We start from the raw sequence: 21318 nt of genomic DNA, 5'->3' as shown, positions 1-21318 counted from the left end.
AGCTTTCAAATTTTGATAACTTGACAATGACGGGATGCAATGGAAACAAATATTTAAGGGAAATAAAGACATCTGGCAAAAGGGAACATCTTTATATACCAAACTTATCATAAAACTCAAAGTATAAGAGAGAAATGCGTTTAACTAAACCTCAATGGAAGCCTAAATGTGAAATTTGAGGAGGATTTCTTCGGTACTGTCATCATCAGAGAAGAAAATGTAAAAAGAGGCGTATGGGTCTTAATACGGTACCTGATATTTGATACAACTTAGTTGTGTAATTTACTAGCCAACTGATTACTTTTGTTCACAAAATAGGAACATAGACCTAATAGGTCTGCATATAAAGTTTCATTAAGCTTTGTGCATATTTACTCACATTACCATGTTCACAGGGTTCAATAATTATTATTGCAAAGGGCAATAACTCCGTCATAATTTAGAGTCGAATCAAGCTGATTTTCAAACTTCTTCGAAATATTTCCAATGTTAGACTATATGCAAAATTCCATTAAGCTCCGATCATATTTACTCAAGTTATCATTGTCACAAGATTCAATAATTATAATTGCAATAGCTCCATAAGTTAAAATCGAATAAAGCTAATTTTCAATCTCATCCGAGATCTTTTCAATGTTAGTCTACATACAAAGTTACATTAACCTCGGTGCATATTTACTTAAGTCGTCATGTTAACAAGATTCAATAATTATAATTGAAAAGGGCAAAAACTTCGTAAGTTACGATCTGATCAGGTCGATTTTCGAACTTGTCAGAGATCTTTCTAATTTTAGACTAAATATTAATTCAAGTTATTGTATTCCCAAGATCAAATAATAATTAATAGTGCAAATGGCAATAACTCTTCTAAATTTTCGTCGAATCAATCTGATTTCATTAAGTTCAGTTCATATTTACTTAAGTTTTCGCGTTCAAAAGGTCCAATAGTAATTACAAGTGCAGATGGCAATAACTCCGTAAATTACCGTTGTCGTCCGAGATCCTACCAATGTTAGTCTACATATAAAGTTTCAATAAGCTGGGTGAATATTTACTCAAGTTACGCGTACGCAAGGAAATGTTAACGGACGTCGCACGACGCACGACGGACGACGACGGACAAAGTACTATGGTTATAGGTCACCATGACCTAAGGTGACCTAAAACACAAATAAATGTTTTTAAAGAATACTATGGTACACTACCAATAGATAATGTCAATGTAATTGGGTAGAATATTCAAATGGCTTATAATTCACACAATCAATAATGTACTTTAGATACTAAATTATTAATTATAGCGTATTATAACGAATATATTCATTAATTAAAGGGTTGTTCGCACCTTCCCATCCTCTATATTCCAGAGATTACTATCACTGTCGTTATCTATCCACCCCCGGACTATGTCTTAGTAAAACTGATAGCAACTCAGAAGAAAAATTCATACAAACTACATGCCTGCAGACTTCTTTGGAGATTTATAGAAAGCAACGCTGAACTCCGGTCATCTGGCTTTGGTCATCTGGTATACCGTATGTCGATTACTTTTACATATTGTGTACATCAAAGGGCCAAACTACTTGCCACATTGTTTTCCGCACACAGAGCATTGAATTTTGCTGTGACATTGGCCAGGATGGATATAACGTCAGTGATAGTAACCCATGTTACACGGAGGATGGCACCTTCCAAACTGTTCCATAAACATTTTTTACTTATCAAATTTCGGTTTATAACGTTTAATTGACTTCTAAAATTGCAAAATAACAATATTCATCTTTTCGAAATGTTTTTTATCGATTGCTTTGTCTTTTAAAGATGACCTATATTTTAACTGAGAATTGGTTTGAACTAAACCGAAACTAGCGAAAATTATCACGAAGGAGGGTGGCTTAAATGAGTTATAACACAACATAAACTTAATACACACATGAATTATTTGAAATCAAGTCGCATAGCAGTTTTTATTCATGTAACAGTTAAGTCAACTTGTGAAGCCTTAAACGGTATAAAAATAATGCTTAATTATCTCTGGTTATAAACATAGTGGGAAAATCGATACACAAAATGTCCAGTGTATCTGTTTTAAAATACTTTAATTTTATTCCGTATACATTTGAATTAAGCATTAAACTATCTTCTAGGCATCTATGGTCTATATAGATGCCACAGCTTTGCAGACAATCTTCATAATGCGCGCTAGTAAATGCAAATATTACGATATAGCCGGTCATGGTCGCTAATTAAAACTTCCGTTATTAAGACTTTTAAAAAACGGGAAAATTAAGATTTTATCAGACTGAACATTATCGATATGGTTATACGAGTAAATACAATTTATATATAATTACTTATTGTTTTGCGGATGAATTTTTCGCTACCACACAAATGTGACACGAAATCCCGAAAACGACCGGCTACATTGTATAAGGTAATGCTAACTACCACAATTAGTGTGATAGAGGTAACTTAAAATATACACTTACTTATCAAGTTAGTTCGTATAAAAACATTGAAGTCAGAGGCCAGAATCAAAAATTATATTCATATTACAATAATGTTTAAAATCCATACATAAAGTGTTTGTTTTGTAGTTAAAAACAGATTTAGGAATTCAAATTTTAAAACAGATATACACATAATGAAATAATAGAAATAAAAGTTTGTGTTCAACGATTTATTTATCGAAAATTGTTCGCTGTATCAAAACGCCTTGGTTAACTTTAAATCCGAATAAAAGGACACATACAAAATTACTTTGTATAACAACCTTAAAATCCTTATACAATGTAAATTTAAGTTCAACATATATGGCAACAATCACATCGTATCGAATATGTTAAAATATGTATACATATATGTACATAACAGAAGATTAATTAAAAACATAAAGGTATCATGTAAATGGTTGGTCTTATGTACCAAAAGCATCCAAAGTAAATTCGTTTAAAATATTTCATTCGTGAACACGTATTCCCAGCCGACTTATACACAAATAAATCCCCCTTTTACAGTTGTATGTGCCATAACTGGGCGAACATTTTGACATATCATTTTGTCTTCAGTAGTCTATTGAAAACCATAAAGTTTGATGAAAAGTTTGATGCTATGAAAATCATTCAAAGACACATGATGCTTTATAAACATCAGTTATTAAACATAATTTTACATTGTTGCTTCTCTATTGCTGTATATGTTTAGATGAAGATCTGTAGAAGTCACTTTTTTATTATTAATAACACTGTAAAATTAAATGAAATTGTCGATCAGAATTTGACTTCATAGTTTGACAGTGGGAACTCTTTTTCCGACACTTTAGAGGTACTTAATATTGTAATTATCTAACTGTTGGCAACCGTTGGTGTTGACAATCATGAAATGCTCTTCTGGATTCGGCAATGTGAAAATTACGGCACATACAACTTTAATTGTAAAACGGGGAAAAGGCAGAACATCTGTTGTTTTGGAATGGCATAAACAGTTGACGAGTATAAGGCATAACGAAATATTTAACCGAGGTAGGTGGAGTAGGTTTAAAAACTACAAAATAGTTACCATGCCATAATAGCAAGAAATAAATATCGAAATATTTGTTCATTTTCAGTAGCCATTGTTCAGCTATATGAGTCTCCGAAGAAAATGGGGCGTACTCCAACACAAAGAAAACAAAATCTTTAAAACAAAACAAAAATATTGTTTGTTTGTCTGTCGATAATGACAGTGTATACCCCATAATATTTACATCAACGGTACTTTACGTCTGAAGAAATTGTTTAGGATCTATATTTTCTGTCCAGCCTTCTTACTGTGAATTTCGTATCAAAATTAATCGTATGGCCACACTATAGTTAAAAATCTCTTCAAGTCACATCTTAATTAGCGGACCAATATGTCTTGCTACTGGTAATATGGTTATATCACGCTAACTGGTGATACCATACCGTATTATGTTTAAAAAAAATCCATTTGATATGTGATGTAAGAAAAAATACCCGTTGCAATTATAACTGTATATTAAAATATCAAAGTATTATGAAGTATTTTGTATGAAAAATAACAAAGAAAGGTAAATAACACATCCCAAACCAACCCCTGTAAAGGAATTTAAAATCTACATAAAATCTTATTAACAATCTCTCACACTATCTCCCAAGACTCATCTCATTTGCACTTCAAAATTTAAATGTGGCACTACCCTCTTGTATTTTGCACTTCCATTACAGCAACCAGGATTTTTTCGTCTCTTTTTGCAACAGTTACCAATTGTTTAATACACTTGTATGTTACTTATATTCATTTTTTCCCTTTACTTAGTATCTATCACATTAAGACTATTAAACAAACTAAAAGTCTCTCTTGAAAGAGGATATGCTTATCAGGTTCAATCATATTCTTACATTACACCAATCAAATATATCTTTATCTAGCATCTTAACAAATAACTATTTTCAATATCTCCCTAAAATGACGACAATCGATCAATCGGACTTTCCAATCAAACATGATTTACAGCTCACTTATATTCCTTCTTGCATCACGTAGTTTATTTCGATATAGTGCTTACTCCCATTCAAGGGAAGTAACTTTAATGTATCATAATGTGCATAACTGAACTGTACCATATTCGACCGAATTAGCGCCCCATTCCTATAAACACTCCTCCCCTAATTTTGACTTACCTCGAATTAAATGCAGAATGGAACTATGAAAACTCGTATCGGATTCTTTATTTGATTTCTTTTTTCAAATTGGTACACAGGGCAAGCTAGCCAGATTGGTGCTTACGTTGTACATTAACTTTATGAAAGACTTGTCCAAATATGCTCACCTTAACTTGATTCAATTCTAAGCGCCCTGTGCGCTTATTCGGTCGACTACGGTACCTTTGTTTAATTTCAATATCCAAACATGACAAAAGATGTGACACTCATACAACACAATAAAGACATCTTATAAATAATGCTTCGTGCCCTAACTATGTGTATGATACTACTACATAACATACAGTGATCATAGGTACTTTCTCCCGTGGATTCGAGCTTTCCATCTATCTCGTTGGTAGATATATTCGTGGTTGGTATATGGGATAACGATTGTAATAAAGCACAAAACAAATCGCTGTTTTATGTTGTGTTACCATAACAACCACGAAAACATTTCTTCACACCAAACATTTCATTTTATACAGTATGAAATAATTCAAATCTAAGGTAATAAATCTGTCATTTCGATAAATAGTCTATATACATATACATGTATAATGCACTAAAAAGAACTGGTTAATACATGAGCTTCTCTTGTGGTTGGTATATGGGATAACGATTCTAACAACAAAATAAACCAAATATGTCGTTATTTTATGTTCATGGTTCAACGCCAACCACTAAAACTTTTACACCACGAGTTTTTTGTTTTCAATCTAAGTAAAATTAGATCTTCAATGTCGCTGTCCGTACCGTCCGCTGCTACGAGCGACATAAGACCTAGTTTTGATTAGATTGATTTTGTTCTATGCAGTATAAAATAACATGAACTTAAGATCATAAATGTGCCATTTTGATTAATATCCCTATACAAATATTCTGCAATAACAAAATGACTTGGTTCTACATGAGCTTCTATCGGAACAAGTGTCGCTATATCCAGTATTTAATTCGTTGACGTTCTAAAAATATCCCTGAATTCAGATTTAATAAACATAAAATACACAGCTGTCATTATGACAGTTAACTTTCATACCAATTCCATAGATAATACATTATGCTAATTTATTCTTTTCATATAGGGTCTATACCAACGATTCTGCGGAGTTGTTCAAAGATGAAGAAGGCGATGGTTGTATGTGGTCCGATCCTCATCCAGTTTGGTATGAAGCCTTTGTATAGGCCTAATGGTCCCTCAGAACGTAGGGTCTTAAAGAAACAGTCAAAAGCTGACGTGTATACCTTATCTGTAAAAGTAGAAGTGGGTCATAAAACTATGAAGTTAAAAAATAACGATTTTCATACAGGTGAAAGTAAACATGTACAACAACGATTTTCATACAGGTGAAAGTAAACATGTACAAAAACAATTTTCATACAAGTAAAAGTAAACATGCACAACAGTTTGTTGATAATAAGCGCACCTAAAAACGTCGATCTCATTTCTTGACCTAATTCATTAGAAATTACTGATATTTCTTTACAAAATTTAAAGTTTCCAAATGGAAAAATTTCCACTACATCTACTGCTGCAGACACCTCACCGATAACTGAAGAGGAAAACAAACGATTCAGATTGAGACAATAACAAACTGCTTACATTAAATGACTTATGATGTAATTAAATATTCTTCTTTCATTTTGAAAAAAAAATCTTTTACACAAAAACAGTATATATCCTAATCATACATTGTCGCCCTAACCTCGCCCTCTTGCCCATTATTTACCATACTATCGTATCAGGTCCTAACCTCGCCCTCTTGCCCTTTATTTACCATACTATCGTATCAGGTCCTAACCTCGCCCTCTTGCCCATTATTTACCATACTATCGTATCAGGTCCTAACCTCGCCCTCTTGCCCATTATTTACCATACTATCGTATCAGGTCCTAACCTCGCCCTCTTGCCCATTATTTACCATACTATCGTATCAGGTCCTAACCTCGCCCTCTTGCCCATTATTTACCATACTATCGTATCAGGTCCTAACCTCGCCCTCTTGCCCATTATTTACCATACTATCGTATCAGGTCCTAACCTCGCCCTCTTGCCCATTATTTACCATACTATCGTGTCAGGTCCTAACCTCGCCCTCTTGCTCTTTATTTACCATACTATCGTGTCAGGTCCTAACCTCGTCCTCTTGCTCTTTATTTACCATACTATCGTATCAGGTCCTAACCTCGTCCTCTTGCCCTTTATTTACCATACTATCGTATCAGGTCCTAACCTCGTCCTCTTGCCCATTATTTACCATACTATCGTATCAGGTCCTAACCTCGCCCTCTTGCCCATTATTTACCATACTATCGTATCAGGTCCTAACCTCGTCCTCTTGCCCTTTATTTACCATACTATCGTATCAGGTCCTAACCTCGTCCTCTTGCCCATTATTTACCATACTATCGTATCAGGTCCTAACCTCGCCCTCTTGCCCATTATTTACCATACTATCGTATCAGGTCCTAACCTCGCCCTCTTGCCCATTATTTACCATACTATCGTATCAGGTCCTAACCTCGCCCTCTTGCCCATTATTTACCATACTATCGTATCAGGTCCTAACCTCGCCCTCTTGCCCATTATTTACCATACTATCGTATCAGGTCCTAACCTCGCCCTCTTGCTCTTTATTTACCATACTATCGTATCAGGTCCTAACCTCGCCCTCTTGCCCTTTATTTACCATACTATCGTATCAGGTCCTAACCTCGCCCTCTTGCCCATTATTTACCATACTATCGTATCAGGTCCTAACCTCGCCCTCTTGCCCTTTATTTACCATACTATCGTATCAGGTCCTAACCTCGTCCTCTTGCCCTTTATTTACCATACTATCGTGTCAGGTCCTAACCTCGCCCTCTTGCCCTTTATTTACCATACTATCGTGTCAGGTCCTAACCTCGCCCTCTTGCTCTTTATTTACCATACTATCGTGTCAGGTCCTAACCTCGCCCTCTTGCTCTTTATTTACCATACTATCGTATCAGGTCCTAACCTCGTCCTCTTGCTCTTTATTTACCATACTATCGTATCAGGTCCTAACCTCGCCCTCTTGCCCATTATTTACCATACTATCGTATCAGGTCCTAACCTCGCCCTCTTGCTCTTTATTTACCATACTATCGTATCAGGTCCTAACCTCGTCCTCTTGCTCTTTATTTACCATACTATCGTATCAGGTCCTAACCTCGCCCTCTTGCCCTTTATTTACCATACTATCGTATCAGGTCCTAACCTCGCCCTCTTGCCCATTATTTACCATACTATCGTATCAGGTCCTAACCTCGTCCTCTTGCTCTTTATTTACCATACTATCGTATCAGGTCCTAACCTCGCCCTCTTGCTCTTTATTTACCATACTATCGTATCAGGTCCTAACCTCGTCCTCTTGCCCTTTATTTACCATACTATCGTATCAGGTCCTAACCTCGCCCTCTTGCCCATTATTTACCATACTATCGTATCAGGTCCTAACCTCGTCCTCTTGCCCATTATTTACCATACTATCGTATCAGGTCCTAACCTCGCCCTCTTGCTCTTTATTTACCATACTATCGTATCAGGTCCTAACCTCGTCCTCTTGCCCTTTATTTACCATATTATCGTATCAGGTCCTAACCTCGTCCTCTTGCCCTTTATTTACCATACTATCGTATCAGGTCCTAACCTCGTCCTCTTGCCCTTTATTTACCATATTATCGTATCAGGTCCTAACCTCGCCCTCTTGCCCTTTATTTACCATACTATCGTATCAGGTCCTAACCTCGCCCTCTTGCCCTTTATTTACCATTCTATCGTATCAGGTCCTAACCTCGCCCTCTTGCCCTTTATTTACCATACTATCGTATCAGGTCCTAACCTCGCCCTGCTCTTTGCCCTTTATTTACCATACTATCGTATCAGGTCCTAACCTCGTCCTCTTGCCCTTTATTTACCATACTATCGTATCAGGTCCTAACCTCGTCCTCTTGCCCATTATTTACCATACTATCGTATCAGGTCCTAACCTCGCCCTTTTGCCCATTATTTACCATACTATCGTATCAGGTCCTAACCTCGCCCTCTTGCCCATTATTTACCATACTATCGTGTCAGGTCCTAACCTCGCCCTCTTGCTCTTTATTTACCATTACTATCGTGTCAGGTCCTAACCTCGTCCTCTTGCTCTTTATTTACCATACTATCGTATCAGGTCCTAACCTCGCCCTCTTGCCCATTATTTACCATACTATCGTGTCAGGTCCTAACCTCGTCCTCTTGCTCTTTATTTACCATACTATCGTATCAGGTCCTAACCTCGCCCTCTTGCTCTTTATTTACCATACTATCGTATCAGGTCCTAACCTCGCCCTCTTGCCCTTTATTTACCATACTATCGTATCAGGTCCTAACCTCGTCCTCTTGCCCATTATTTACCATACTATCGTATCAGGTCCTAACCTCGCCCTCTTGCCCATTATTTACCATACTATCGTATCAGGTCCTAACCTCGTCCTCTTGCCCTTTATTTACCATACTATCGTATCAGGTCCTAACCTCGCCCTCTTGCCCTTTATTTACCATTACTATCGTGTCAGGTCCTAACCTCGCCCTGTTGCTCTTTATTTACCATACTATCGTATCAGGTCCTAACCTCGCCCTCTTGCTCTTTATTTACCATACTATCGTATCAGGTCCTAACCTCGCCCTCTTGCCCATTATTTACCATACTATCGTATCAGGTCCTAACCTCGCCCTCTTGCTCTTTATTTACCATACTATCGTATCAGGTCCTAACCTCGCCCTCTTGCCCATTATTTACCATACTATCGTATCAGGTCCTAACCTCGCCCTCTTGCCCATTATTTACCATACTATCGTATCAGGTCCTAACCTCGCCCTCTTGCCCTTTATTTACCATACTATCGTGTCAGGTCCTAACCTCGCCCTCTTGCTCTTTATTTACCATACTATCGTGTCAGGTCCTAACCTCGCCCTCTTGCCCATTATTTACCATACTATCGTATCAGGTCCTAACCTCGCCCTCTTGCCCTTTATTTACCATACTATCGTGTCAGGTCCTAACCTCGCCCTCTTGCTCTTTATTTACCATACTATCGTGTCAGGTCCTAACCTCGCCCTCTTGCTCTTTATTTACCATACTATCGTGTCAGGTGGACGAAGTAAAGTAGGGCTGTACTCACTATTTTGTTGTTGGTTCATTACGCGCGTCTTCACCACATCTACTGGTGACGTAGTTAACGCTGTCATAAAGCCCGCCACCATGGACGACGTCACGTGCAGCGGAGCGCCCTCTGACATCAACCCAGCGTTCAGGATGGTGTGTTTGGTGTGATCATAGGTAGGAATCTGGTGGAAACAGAATATCGCTGATATTTACAAAGGATACAAGTGTCAAAGTTTGGACATAATCTGTGGAAACAGAATTTCGCTGATATTTACAAAGGATGCAAGTGTCAAAGTGTGGTCATAATCTGGTGGAAACAGAATATCGCTGATATTTACAAAGGATACAAGTGTCAAAGTTTGGACATAATCTGGTGGAAACAGAATATCGCTGATATTTACAAAGGATACAAGTGTCAAAGTTTGGACATAATCTGGTGGAAACAGAATATCGCTGATATTTACAAAGGATGCAAGTGTCAAAGTGTGGTCATAATCTGGTGGAAACAGAATATCGCTGATATTTACAAAGGATGAAAGTGTCTAAGTATGGTCATACGAAGGAAATGGAAACAGAATATCGCAGTCAATGTACAGAGGATACAAGCAGGTAATTTTGGAGTAATATTGAACATTTTTCAATTATCAAATCAAAAATGTTAATTAACTTGCACGTCTTTTATCTTTCAATAGTAGTTTTCTTTAACACTACCAGTTGAATTAGTTGAAGTTAATATACTATAAACCAACTTATAATGTCGTGTCGTTTAATTTCTCGGGTAAAAAGAAATCGCGATAATTAATCGCCGAGAAAAGTGTCGACCAAATCTTATTGGTTCATTACCTGTGTAGCTGTGAGTATAGCGGCTCTTTTGACAGTCGGCCCCACTCCCACGTATAAACCACGTACGCCATTCTCCCGCACGATTTCTGCGAAGGCTGAGAACGTACTGCGGTATCTGGGTACTTCTCCTACCAACTTAGTACATCCCTGCATCCGCACTTTAACTAAATCTGTCGGTACTGCTATAGAACTCCCTATCGCTCCTGTAAAACATCATGGTCATTATTATTGATATAAATCTATTTATTTCGTTTTCTTTTATACGATAGATCAGAAAAGCAGCTTCAAGTATCAGATTAACAAGTATGAAATGTAAATAAGTTTATTCATCAATACCAAAACAATAACAGTTTAAGATGAATTCTTAATGTTAAAATGTCAGTTGAAAGATAAATACATGTACATGTATATAATGTTATTTCTAGAAACAATAATCAATAATAATGGAATGTGCATAAGTATGTTTTATTTCATTTTATTATGAACGACAACACACATGCGTAGTCATTGTTCCACGAAACGAATGGTAGTGTACGTAAAAGGTACAAATATGCTTTCAAACAACATAAGACGAAATGATGTGCAAAAACATCGTCGGAAACCCGCGATTGCATGCATAGCGCATAACAGAATAGCGTATGCAAGATTCATCATTTAATATTCCTGAAAGGATCGCAAAAGGTGTATGGGAACATTGTCGTTCTTCATAAAAACGACAAAAAGTTATCCTTCTCCAAAGTAGCGGCAAAAAGTTATGCTTCTCCACTTCTCCAAAGTAGCGGCAAAAAGTTATGCTTCTCCAAAGTAACGACAAAAAGTTATCATTCTCCAAAGTAACAACAAAAAGTTATCATTCTCCAAAGTAATGACAAAAAGTTATCATTCTCCAAAGTAACGACAAAAAGTTATCATTCTCCAAAGTAACAACAAAAAGTTATCATTCTCCAAAGTAACAACAAAAAGTTATCATTCTCCAAAGTAACAACAAAAAGTTATCATTCTCCAAAGTAACAACAAAAAGTTATCATTCTCCAAAGTAACAACAAAAAGTTATCATTCTCCAAAGTAACAACAAAAAGTTATCATTCTCCAAAGTAACAACAAAAAGTTATCATTCTCCAAAGTAACAACAAAAAGTTATCATTCTCCAAAGTAACGACAAAAAGTTATCCTTCCAAAGTAACCAAAAAGTTATCTTCTCCAAAGTAACAACAAAAAGTTATCATTCTCCAAAGTAACAACAAAAAGTTATCATTCTCCAAAGTAACAACAAAAAGTTATCATTCTCCAAAGTAACAACAAAAAGTTATCATTCTCCAAAGTAACAACAAAAAGTTATCATTCTCCAAAGTAACGACAAAAAGTTATCATTCTCCAAAGTAACAACAAAAAGTTATCATTCTCCAAAGTAACAACAAAAAGTTATCATTCTCCAAAGTAACAACAAAAAGTTATCATTCTCCAAAGTAACAACAAAAAGTTATCATTCTCCAAAGTAACAACAAAAAGTTATCATTCTCCAAAGTAACAACAAAAAGTTATCATTCTCCAAAGTAATGACAAAAAGTTATCATTCTCCAAAGTAACAACAAAAAGTTATCATTCTCCAAAAGAACGACAAAAGTTAAAGTACAACACTTTTGTTTTGATTCAATATATTACAACAGTTGGCTGATTGCACCGCTATTGTCCCTGAAACAATGACAGGTGTAACATTGCGTTCCACGAAACGGCATCATGTGTACGATTTGGGTAGGTGAAAAGTTACAATACCACTGATCCATCGGATGTATATGAATATTCCCAGTAATGTGATCATTAAGATGGTGACCATAAATAGCAGGACTGTGTCATATATCTGTACACATTATGGTGAGATCTGACATGTTAATGATGATATAAACCACTTTTAGAGAATGTTTACTTACAATTTGTAAATATTGATAGTTTGCGATAGAAGTGAATCGATTAATTATCTTATAGATGTTATATATAAAGGTAACCCATGTATTTATTTCAAAATGAGCAGGACAATTTTGTGGATGCTGGGAGTACGAGAGTCGATGGTAATTAAAATTTCAATCAAGTGCAAACATGCTTTATTACATATATCTCTACCCAATCTAATTGAAATTAGATCTGCGTAGACCATCCGTAGGTAGAAGCTTCTATACGTGCGGTACCGACATACATCGATGATCAGGAATGTAATGGATTAGGTTGCCTTGACATGTGAAGATGACCTACCGGTGACAGCGCCAGCACATATCTTTTTCCACAGAGGTGTATGAGCTGGGTCGGTAGCCCCGAACAGGACTTTGACAGGCTCATAGGCTCCCATACGGATAGTACTGTAACTACCTTCTCTCATCAGGGACGGCACCACTCTACAACACAGCAGGTAATCTTTGGAGGCTTTTGTTAGTACATTCAATGAACAATTTTGATGAATAGAATTCACAAAGTATAAAGAACGATTTGAGTTCTTTCTGGAAGATATTATTAAAATTGTTTCAGCGAAATGGCACTATAATATTTAAGTTGTTTCAGCAAGTTAACTCAAATCCCATGCCCTTAAAAATAGTACTTGCCCTTTACACAGAGTGTGTCCCTTGAACCTATCGTCCCTGACGACTGATCCCTTCGCATTCGTCCTTGACGGTAACACATGATATCACCACTTATACAGGCCCCGGATACCGTCGTCCTTGACGGTAATACTCATCCCTTACACAGACCCCGGATACCCTCGTCCTTGACGGTAACACTCACCCCTTATACAGACCCCGGATACCCTCGTCCATGACGGTAACACTCACCCCTTATACAGGCCCCGGATACCCTCGTCCTTGACGGTAATACTCACCCCTTATACAGACCCCGGATACCCTCGTCCTTGACGGTAACACTCACCCCTTATACAGGCCCCGGATACCCTCGTCCTTGACAGTAACACTCAACCCTTATACAGACCCCGGATACCCTCGTCCTTGACGGTAATACTCACCCCTTATACAGGCCCCGGATACCCTCGTCCTTGACAGTAACACTCAACCCTTATACATACCCCGGATACCCTTGTCCTCGACGGTAACACTCACCCCTTATATAGACCCCGGATACCCTCGTCCATGACGGTAACACTCACCCCTTATATAGACCCCGGATACCCACGGATACCCTCGTCCATGACGGTAACACTCACCCCTTATATAGACCCCGGATACCCTCGTCATTGACGGTTACACTCAATCCTTATACAGACCCCGGATACCCTCGTCATTGACGGTTACACCCACCCCTTATACAGACCCCGGATACCCTCGTCCTTGACGGTAACACTCACCCCTTATACAGGCCCCGGATACCCTCGTCCTTGACGGTAATACTCACCCCTTATACAGGCCCCGGATACCCTCGTCCTTGACGGTAATACTCACCCCTTATACAGGCCCCGGATACCCTCGTCCTTGACGGTAATACTCACCCCTTATATACAGGCCCGGATACCCTCGTCCTTGACGGTAACACTCACCCCTTATACAGGCCCCGGATACCCTCGTCCTTGACGGTAACACTCACCCCTTATACAGACCCCCGGATACCCTCGTCCTTGACGGTAACACTCACCCCTTATACAGGCCCCGGATACCCTCGTCCTTGACGGTAACACTCACCCCTTATACAGGCCCCGGATACCCTCGTCCTTGACGGTAATACTCACCCCTTATACAGGCCCCGGATACCCTCGTCCTTGACGGTAACACCCACCCCTTATACAGGCCCCGGATACCCTCGTCCTTGACGGTAACACTCACCCCTTATACAGGCCCCGGATACCCTCGTCCTTGACGGTAATACTCACCCCTTATACAGGCCCCGGATACCCTCGTCCTTGACGGTAATACTCACCCCTTATACAGACCCCGGATACCCTCGTCCTTGACGGTAACACTCACCCCTTATACAGGCCCCGGATACCCTCGTCCTTGACGGTAACACTCACCCCTTATACAGGCCCCGGATACCCTCGTCCTTGACGGTAACACTCACCCCTTATACAGACCCCGGATACCCTCGTCCTTGACGGTAATACTCACCCCTTATACAGGCCCCGGATACCCTCGTCCTTGACAGTAACACTAAACCCTTATACATAGACCCCGGATACCCTCGTCCTTGACGGTAATACTCACCCCTTATACAGGCCCCGGATACCCTCGTCCTTGACGGTAACACTCACCCCTTATACAGGCCCCGCCCTCGTCCTTGACGGAAACTCACCCTTGGATACCCTTGTCCTGACGGTAACACTCACCCCTTATATAGACCCCGGATACCCTCGTCTTGACGGTAACACTCCCACCCCTTATATAGACCCCGGATACCCTCGTCCTTGACGGTAATACTCACCCCTTATACAGACCCCGGATACCCTCGTCCTTGACAGTAACACTCAATCCTTATACAGACCCCGGATACCCTCGTCATTGACGGTAACACCCACCCCTTATACAGGCCCCGGATACCCTCGTCCTTGACGGTAATACTCACCCCTTATACAGGCCCCGGATACCCTCGTCCTTGACGGTAACACTCACCCCTTATACAGGCCCCGGATACCCTCGTCCTTGACGGTAATACTCACCCCTTATACAGACCCCGGATACCCTCGTCCTTGACGGTAACACTCACCCCTTATACAGACCCCGGATACCCTCGTCCTTGACGGTAACACTCACCCCTTATACAGGCCCCGGATACCCTCGTCCTTGACGGTAACACTCACCCCTTATACATACCCCGGATACCCTCGTCCTTGACGGTAACACTCACCCCTTATACAGGCCCCGGATACCCTCGTCCTTGACGGCAATACTCATCCCTTATACAGACCCCGGATACCCTCGTCCTTGACGGTAACACTCACCCCTTATACAGACCCCGGATACCCTCGTCATTAACGTTTATACTCACCCCTTATACAGGCCCCGGATACCCTCGTCCTTGACGGTAATACTCTACCCTTATACAGGCCCCGGATACCCTCGTCCTTGACAGTAACACTCAACCCTTATACATACCCCGGATACCCTCGTCCTTGACGGTAACACCCACCCCTTATACAGACCCCAGATACCCTCGTCCTTGACGGTAATACTCATCCCTTACACAGACCCCGGATACCCTCGTCCTTGACGGTAACACTCACCCCTTATACAGGCCCCGGATACCCTCGTCCTTGACGGTAACACTCACCCCTTATACAGGCCCCGGATACCCTCATTCTTGACGGTAATACCCACCCCTTATTGACGGTTACACCCATCCCTTATACAGGCCCCGGATACCCTCGTCCTTGACGGTAATACTCACCCCTTATACAGACCCCGGATACCCTCGTCATTGACGGTAACACTCACCCCTTATACAGACCCCGGATACCCTCGTCCTTGACGGTAATACTCACCCCTTATACAGGCCCCGGATACCCTCGTCCTTGACAGTAACACTCAACCCTTATACATACCCCGGATACCCTCGTCATTGACGGTAACACCCACCCCTTATACAGACCCCGGATACCCTCGTCCTTGACGGTAATACTCACCCCTTATACAGACCCCGGATACCCTCGTCCTTGACGGTAACACTCACCCCTTATACAGGCCCCGGATACCCTCGTCCTTGACGGTAATACTCACCCCTTATACAGGCCCCGGATACCCTCATCCTTGACGGTAATACTCACCCCTTATACAGGCCCTGGATACCCTCGTCCTTGACGGTAATACTAACCCCTTATATAGACCCCGGATACCCTCGTCCTTGACGGTAATAATCACCCCTTATATTGACCCCGGATACCCTCGTCCTTGACGGTAATACTCACCCCTTATACAGGCCCCGGATACCCTCGTCCTTGACAGTAAGACTCAACCCTTATACATACCCCGGATACCCTTGTCCTCGACGGTAATACTCACCCCTTATATAGGCCCCGGATACCCTCGTTCTTGACATTAACACTAAACCCTTATACATACCCCGTATACCCTCGTCCTTTACGGTAATACTCACCCCTTATACAGGCCCCGGATACCCTCGTCCTTGACAGTAAGACTCAACCCTTATACAGACCCCGGATACCCTTGTCCTCGACGGTAATACTCACCCCTTATATAGACCCCGGATACCCTTGTCCTCGACGGTAACACTCACCCCTTATATAGACCCCGGATACCCTCGTCCTTGACGGTAACACTCACCCCTTATACTGGCCCCGGATACCCTCGTCATTGACGGTAACACCCACCCCTTATACAGGCCCCGGATACCCTCGTCCTTGACGGTATCACCCACCCCTTATACAGGCCCCGGATACCCTCGTCATTGACGGTAACATCCATCCCTTATACAGGCCACGGATACCCTCGTCCTTGACGGTAATACTCACCACTTATACAGACCCCGGATACCCTCGTCATTGACGGTAACACCCAACCCTTATACAGGCCCCGGATCCCTTCATCCTTGACGGTAACACTCACCCCTTATACAGGCCCCGAATACCCTCGTCCTTGACGGTAACACTCACCCCTTATACAGGCCCCGGAATACCCTCGTCATTGACGGTAACACTCACCCCTTATACAGACCCCGGATACCCTCGTCCTTGACGGTAATACTCACCCCTTATACAGGCCCCGGATACCCTCGTCCTTGACGGTAATACTCACCCCTTATACAGACCCCCGGATCCCTTCATCCATGACGGTAACTCTCATCCCTTATACAGACCCCGGATACCCTCGTCCTTGACGGTAACACTCACCCCTTATATAGACCCCGGATACCCTCGTCATTGACAGTAACACTCACCCCTTATATAGACCCCGGATACCCTCGTCATTGACGGTAACACTCACCCCTTATACAGACCCCAGATACCCTCGTCATTGACGGTAACACCCACCCCTTATACAGACCCCCGGATCCCTTCATCCTTGACGGTAACTCTTACCCCTTATACAGGCCCCGGATCCCTTCATCCTTGACGGTAATACTCACCCCTTATACAGGCCCCGGATCCCTTCATCCTTGACGGTAATACTCACCCCTTATACAGACCCCGGATCCCTTCATCTTTGACAATCCTCACTCCGCCCTTTATGAAACCATCGTAGTACCGGTTCTTGAGCACCTCGATTCCTTTCTGTGATGCCAACTCATTTTCAAGCTGCATTCGTATCTTGATGACATCCACTGGGTTTGTAACTGTAATATGGAACGCCATTTACATTTATCGTTGTATTTTTTTTTTATTTCATCTTTGATTTAATTTCATTTTAAGTTGAAAATAATATAATGATAACACCAAATAAAACAATGGTTGATGTAAATCATATATATATGTCATCAAATCAAATATCTAATGAAATCAAATAAAATAAAAAGATGAAATCAAATGATATAACGTTAAAATGAAAATATTATATTGATAACAACAAATAAAAAAAAAATAGATGTAAATCAAATATATATGTCACCAAATCAATTAATGGTGAAATCGATAAATATAATGATAAAAGAAAATAATACCATGACAAATGAAAACAAGATTTAATTGCGACGGATGCCGTCACATTAAGTTCCTCCAATCTCCATAGAGTCTAATTTGACAAGAGTGACAATCCTTGAATGATGACGTTTAATATATTAGGCACAGTTTAATTTATCTATAATTGTATTAGATTTGTGTTCTCAACATTTGTATGCTCAACCATGTTCCTTTTGTTCAATTTTGACCAATGACATGCCTTGGCGGCCATCTTTGATCCTGGTCTGCAAAAGTTGCCCAAAAAATTGACCTCAAAATAGTTTTATGTCACTGGTAACAATATGATATATAACTTTGAAATACAACAAATATGAACATAGACCTAAAACGGATCCTTGCTGATCAGTGAAAAGTCGGTTTTACTGGTTTTAGAAATTTTGAAACAGTCACATTTTTTTTTTTTTTTTTTTACTCATAATTATGGTATTTTTCACTTTAAAATTTTATAATCTGATTGAAACTACATATTGAAACCGAATCCAGTCAATTCGGACCAGTAGTTAAATATCTATAAGCAGTTCAATTTTGAACAATGAAAGGCTGTGACGGCCATCTTGGATGTTGGTCGAAAAAAATATAACTGATCGACACATCTGCAGGTCACCAGAAATGACCTTGCAAAATTTCATGGCGATCCAACTTATTGTTTTCGAGAAAAGGTCTGACCAAGTCGCGCGGAAAAGGGAGAAGAATAAGAACAAGAAGAAGGAACTGAGCAAACACAATAAGTTCCCCTCTCAATTGGGGGAACTTGATATAATAATGGTAGAAGCAAATGATCAAATTGGTCAAATCAAATCGAATATTGATAAACTGATACCATATATTGATAAGACCAAATCATATAATTATAAAATCATATAATATATTCAAAACACAAATGCATAGACATATAGTGTATTTGAACCATATTAGACAGCTATATGGCTTTTCATATGGCTATGTGAAGTAAACTTATAGCAAATAAAATCATGTTTACAAGTTTCGTCTTCTATTTCTTTACGAAATATTCAGCCAATATTTTTGCCGTTGTGATGAAACGGTGGCATATCAGTCACTGAATCAAAAACACCCAGATATACAAAGACATAAATAAGGATATATCATAACAAAATTAAGATGAAGAAGACATTTTCGTAACACATAGAATATGTATACTGGCAGAGTATTTAAATTTCTGATACCGGCAAGTATTCATGAACAAATGAACAAATCTGGACGGCCGTGGCTTTTAAAGCTCACGTATCCAATATACCTACATTGTATCTGTTAATAGAAAAAGATTTCTGCATGTATGTTTTAACATAAACTTCTTGGTTGTAATTATGTTTACACAGTATCATTCATGTTTGTCTGTCTAAGAATAACTAATGTCAAAATTTTCTACCAATAATAACACATATAACGGCGGGCAATTTGCATTACTGTCTCAAATCTGTCATTTTTTCGAGGTAACTTAAGTCGAGGTAACTGGTAAACATAGCTATATGAAATGTATGGTCACTTATCTCTAGAATATTAATATTATCATTTCTGATCTCTAGAATATCAATATTATCATTTCTGAATGTAATAAATGTTGGCCTCAGCGTTAAGAAAGTAAACTCTATTTTTAAAATGTGTCGTATTTCAGCCAGTTTATACAAACATAATCCGCCTGATTCCTAATGAAATAAAATACAATGGCTGGTAATCGGAGAAGAAGGTATGCTATAAAATTACAAGGACGTAAATGTCCTTGAAACTATTTGATTCACATGTGTATCGCCAGAACATTAACGGCGTCAGTCTGTATACGTTGGCAAAAGGATAGATTTGTTTGACAGAGTGAGACCATGTTGTCTATTGACTACTGGTCATGAAGAGGTGATAATGGTCAATGTAGGTCATGTCATTATCAGCAAAGTCTGATTGGGTCGGGGTGACCATTGATCTACAACAGGGACTTATCAGCCACGGTCTATTAGTATTATAGGCCTACTCGTCTGTTTTAATCTATTGCCATATGTACTAACAGACTAGTAAAATACCTATGCCATGGTCAGCTCCCTCGGCACCAGTCATAAACAAATGCACATGTACATAAATGGCTTTCAAAAGGCTTATATTGTTTTTATGTCTATAAGCAATCCGCAAATACCTGAACAGTAACTGATAGTACCTGAACAGTACAACAGTCAATGAGATTACTATAATGATATCGCTGAATCTACTTTTATATCGATCATAATACCATACATGTTATAAGGTCAAGCATATACACCATCTGGACTATGCATGCACACGTACAGTGTATATATGTGCAAGGAGTGCGAGAGTGTGTGGTGGTGGTGTGTGTGAAGAAACCATAGAATTTGTTGAAATGTACCTACTTGTAGCGGCACTCATGTTGGAAATACCGGCCAGGGCGAACCGCCATATCTGCTCGTTTTCTATTTTCGCCATTGTCATGTCATGCTGTTAAGGCTTCTTGAAGGCTGATCAGTGTACAATGTATACATGTAAACGTGTGGGGTTGTGTCTACCCATGCGTAGAGATACACACACAGACACACACATATATATATATACATGTACAGCTTTATATATATAGCAATGTTCCGGTCGATCAACTAGTCAGTTTTGGAGATTTTATCCTGATGGTAACCACGAATGTGCACATTGATTAATCGAATGGATAGGAAACATATTCGCGCCTTTTGTCCAGAACTGTGCACGTCCAGCAATGAATTAACGGACGAAGGGAGACAATCGTAGGTTGTAGACTACCCTACATGAATCAAAGATAGCATACTCGGTATCCTAGGAGTTTCTATCACTGCCATTAATACAATTCAATTCAACTTTATTGCTTCCTTAAATCCATACAAAAGGGATCGATAGCAAAACAGACATGTACATAACACACAGTAGATCAAAACAACAACTTAAACATTTATCAAGCCAGCTTTCCTCAATTCAAATGACTTTTTAACAA

General features: G+C 39.6%; 1 protein-coding gene across 2 annotated transcripts; it reads right to left on the bottom strand.

Annotated features, from left to right (window-relative positions):
• Positions 1-1938: 1938 nt before the first annotated feature.
• LOC138336432 (mitochondrial substrate carrier family protein ucpB-like) lies at positions 1939-20966 on the bottom strand. Of its 2 annotated transcripts, none has more exons than XM_069285935.1 (6): positions 20710-20966; positions 17839-17998; positions 12968-13107; positions 10721-10923; positions 9894-10059; positions 1939-5953 (listed from the first exon to the last, which is right to left on the bottom strand). In XM_069285935.1, exons 2-6 carry the CDS (start codon positions 17964-17966, stop codon positions 5781-5783), a joined length of 810 nt encoding a protein of 269 aa, XP_069142036.1. In that variant the 5' UTR covers positions 17967-17998; positions 20710-20966; the 3' UTR covers positions 1939-5780. The 2 variants fall into 2 exon arrangements, with proteins under 2 accessions (XP_069142036.1, XP_069142034.1); XM_069285933.1 differs by having other exon boundaries at positions 20714-20964.
• Between the last annotated feature and the right edge of the window lie 352 nt (positions 20967-21318).

Source organism: Argopecten irradians, chromosome 12 (genome assembly GCF_041381155.1).
Source record: "Argopecten irradians isolate NY chromosome 12, Ai_NY, whole genome shotgun sequence".
NCBI lineage: Eukaryota > Metazoa > Mollusca > Bivalvia > Pectinida > Pectinidae > Argopecten > Argopecten irradians.
The sequence above is the reverse complement of the archived record's forward strand: the minus strand, read 5'-3'. Positions and strand labels throughout refer to the sequence as shown.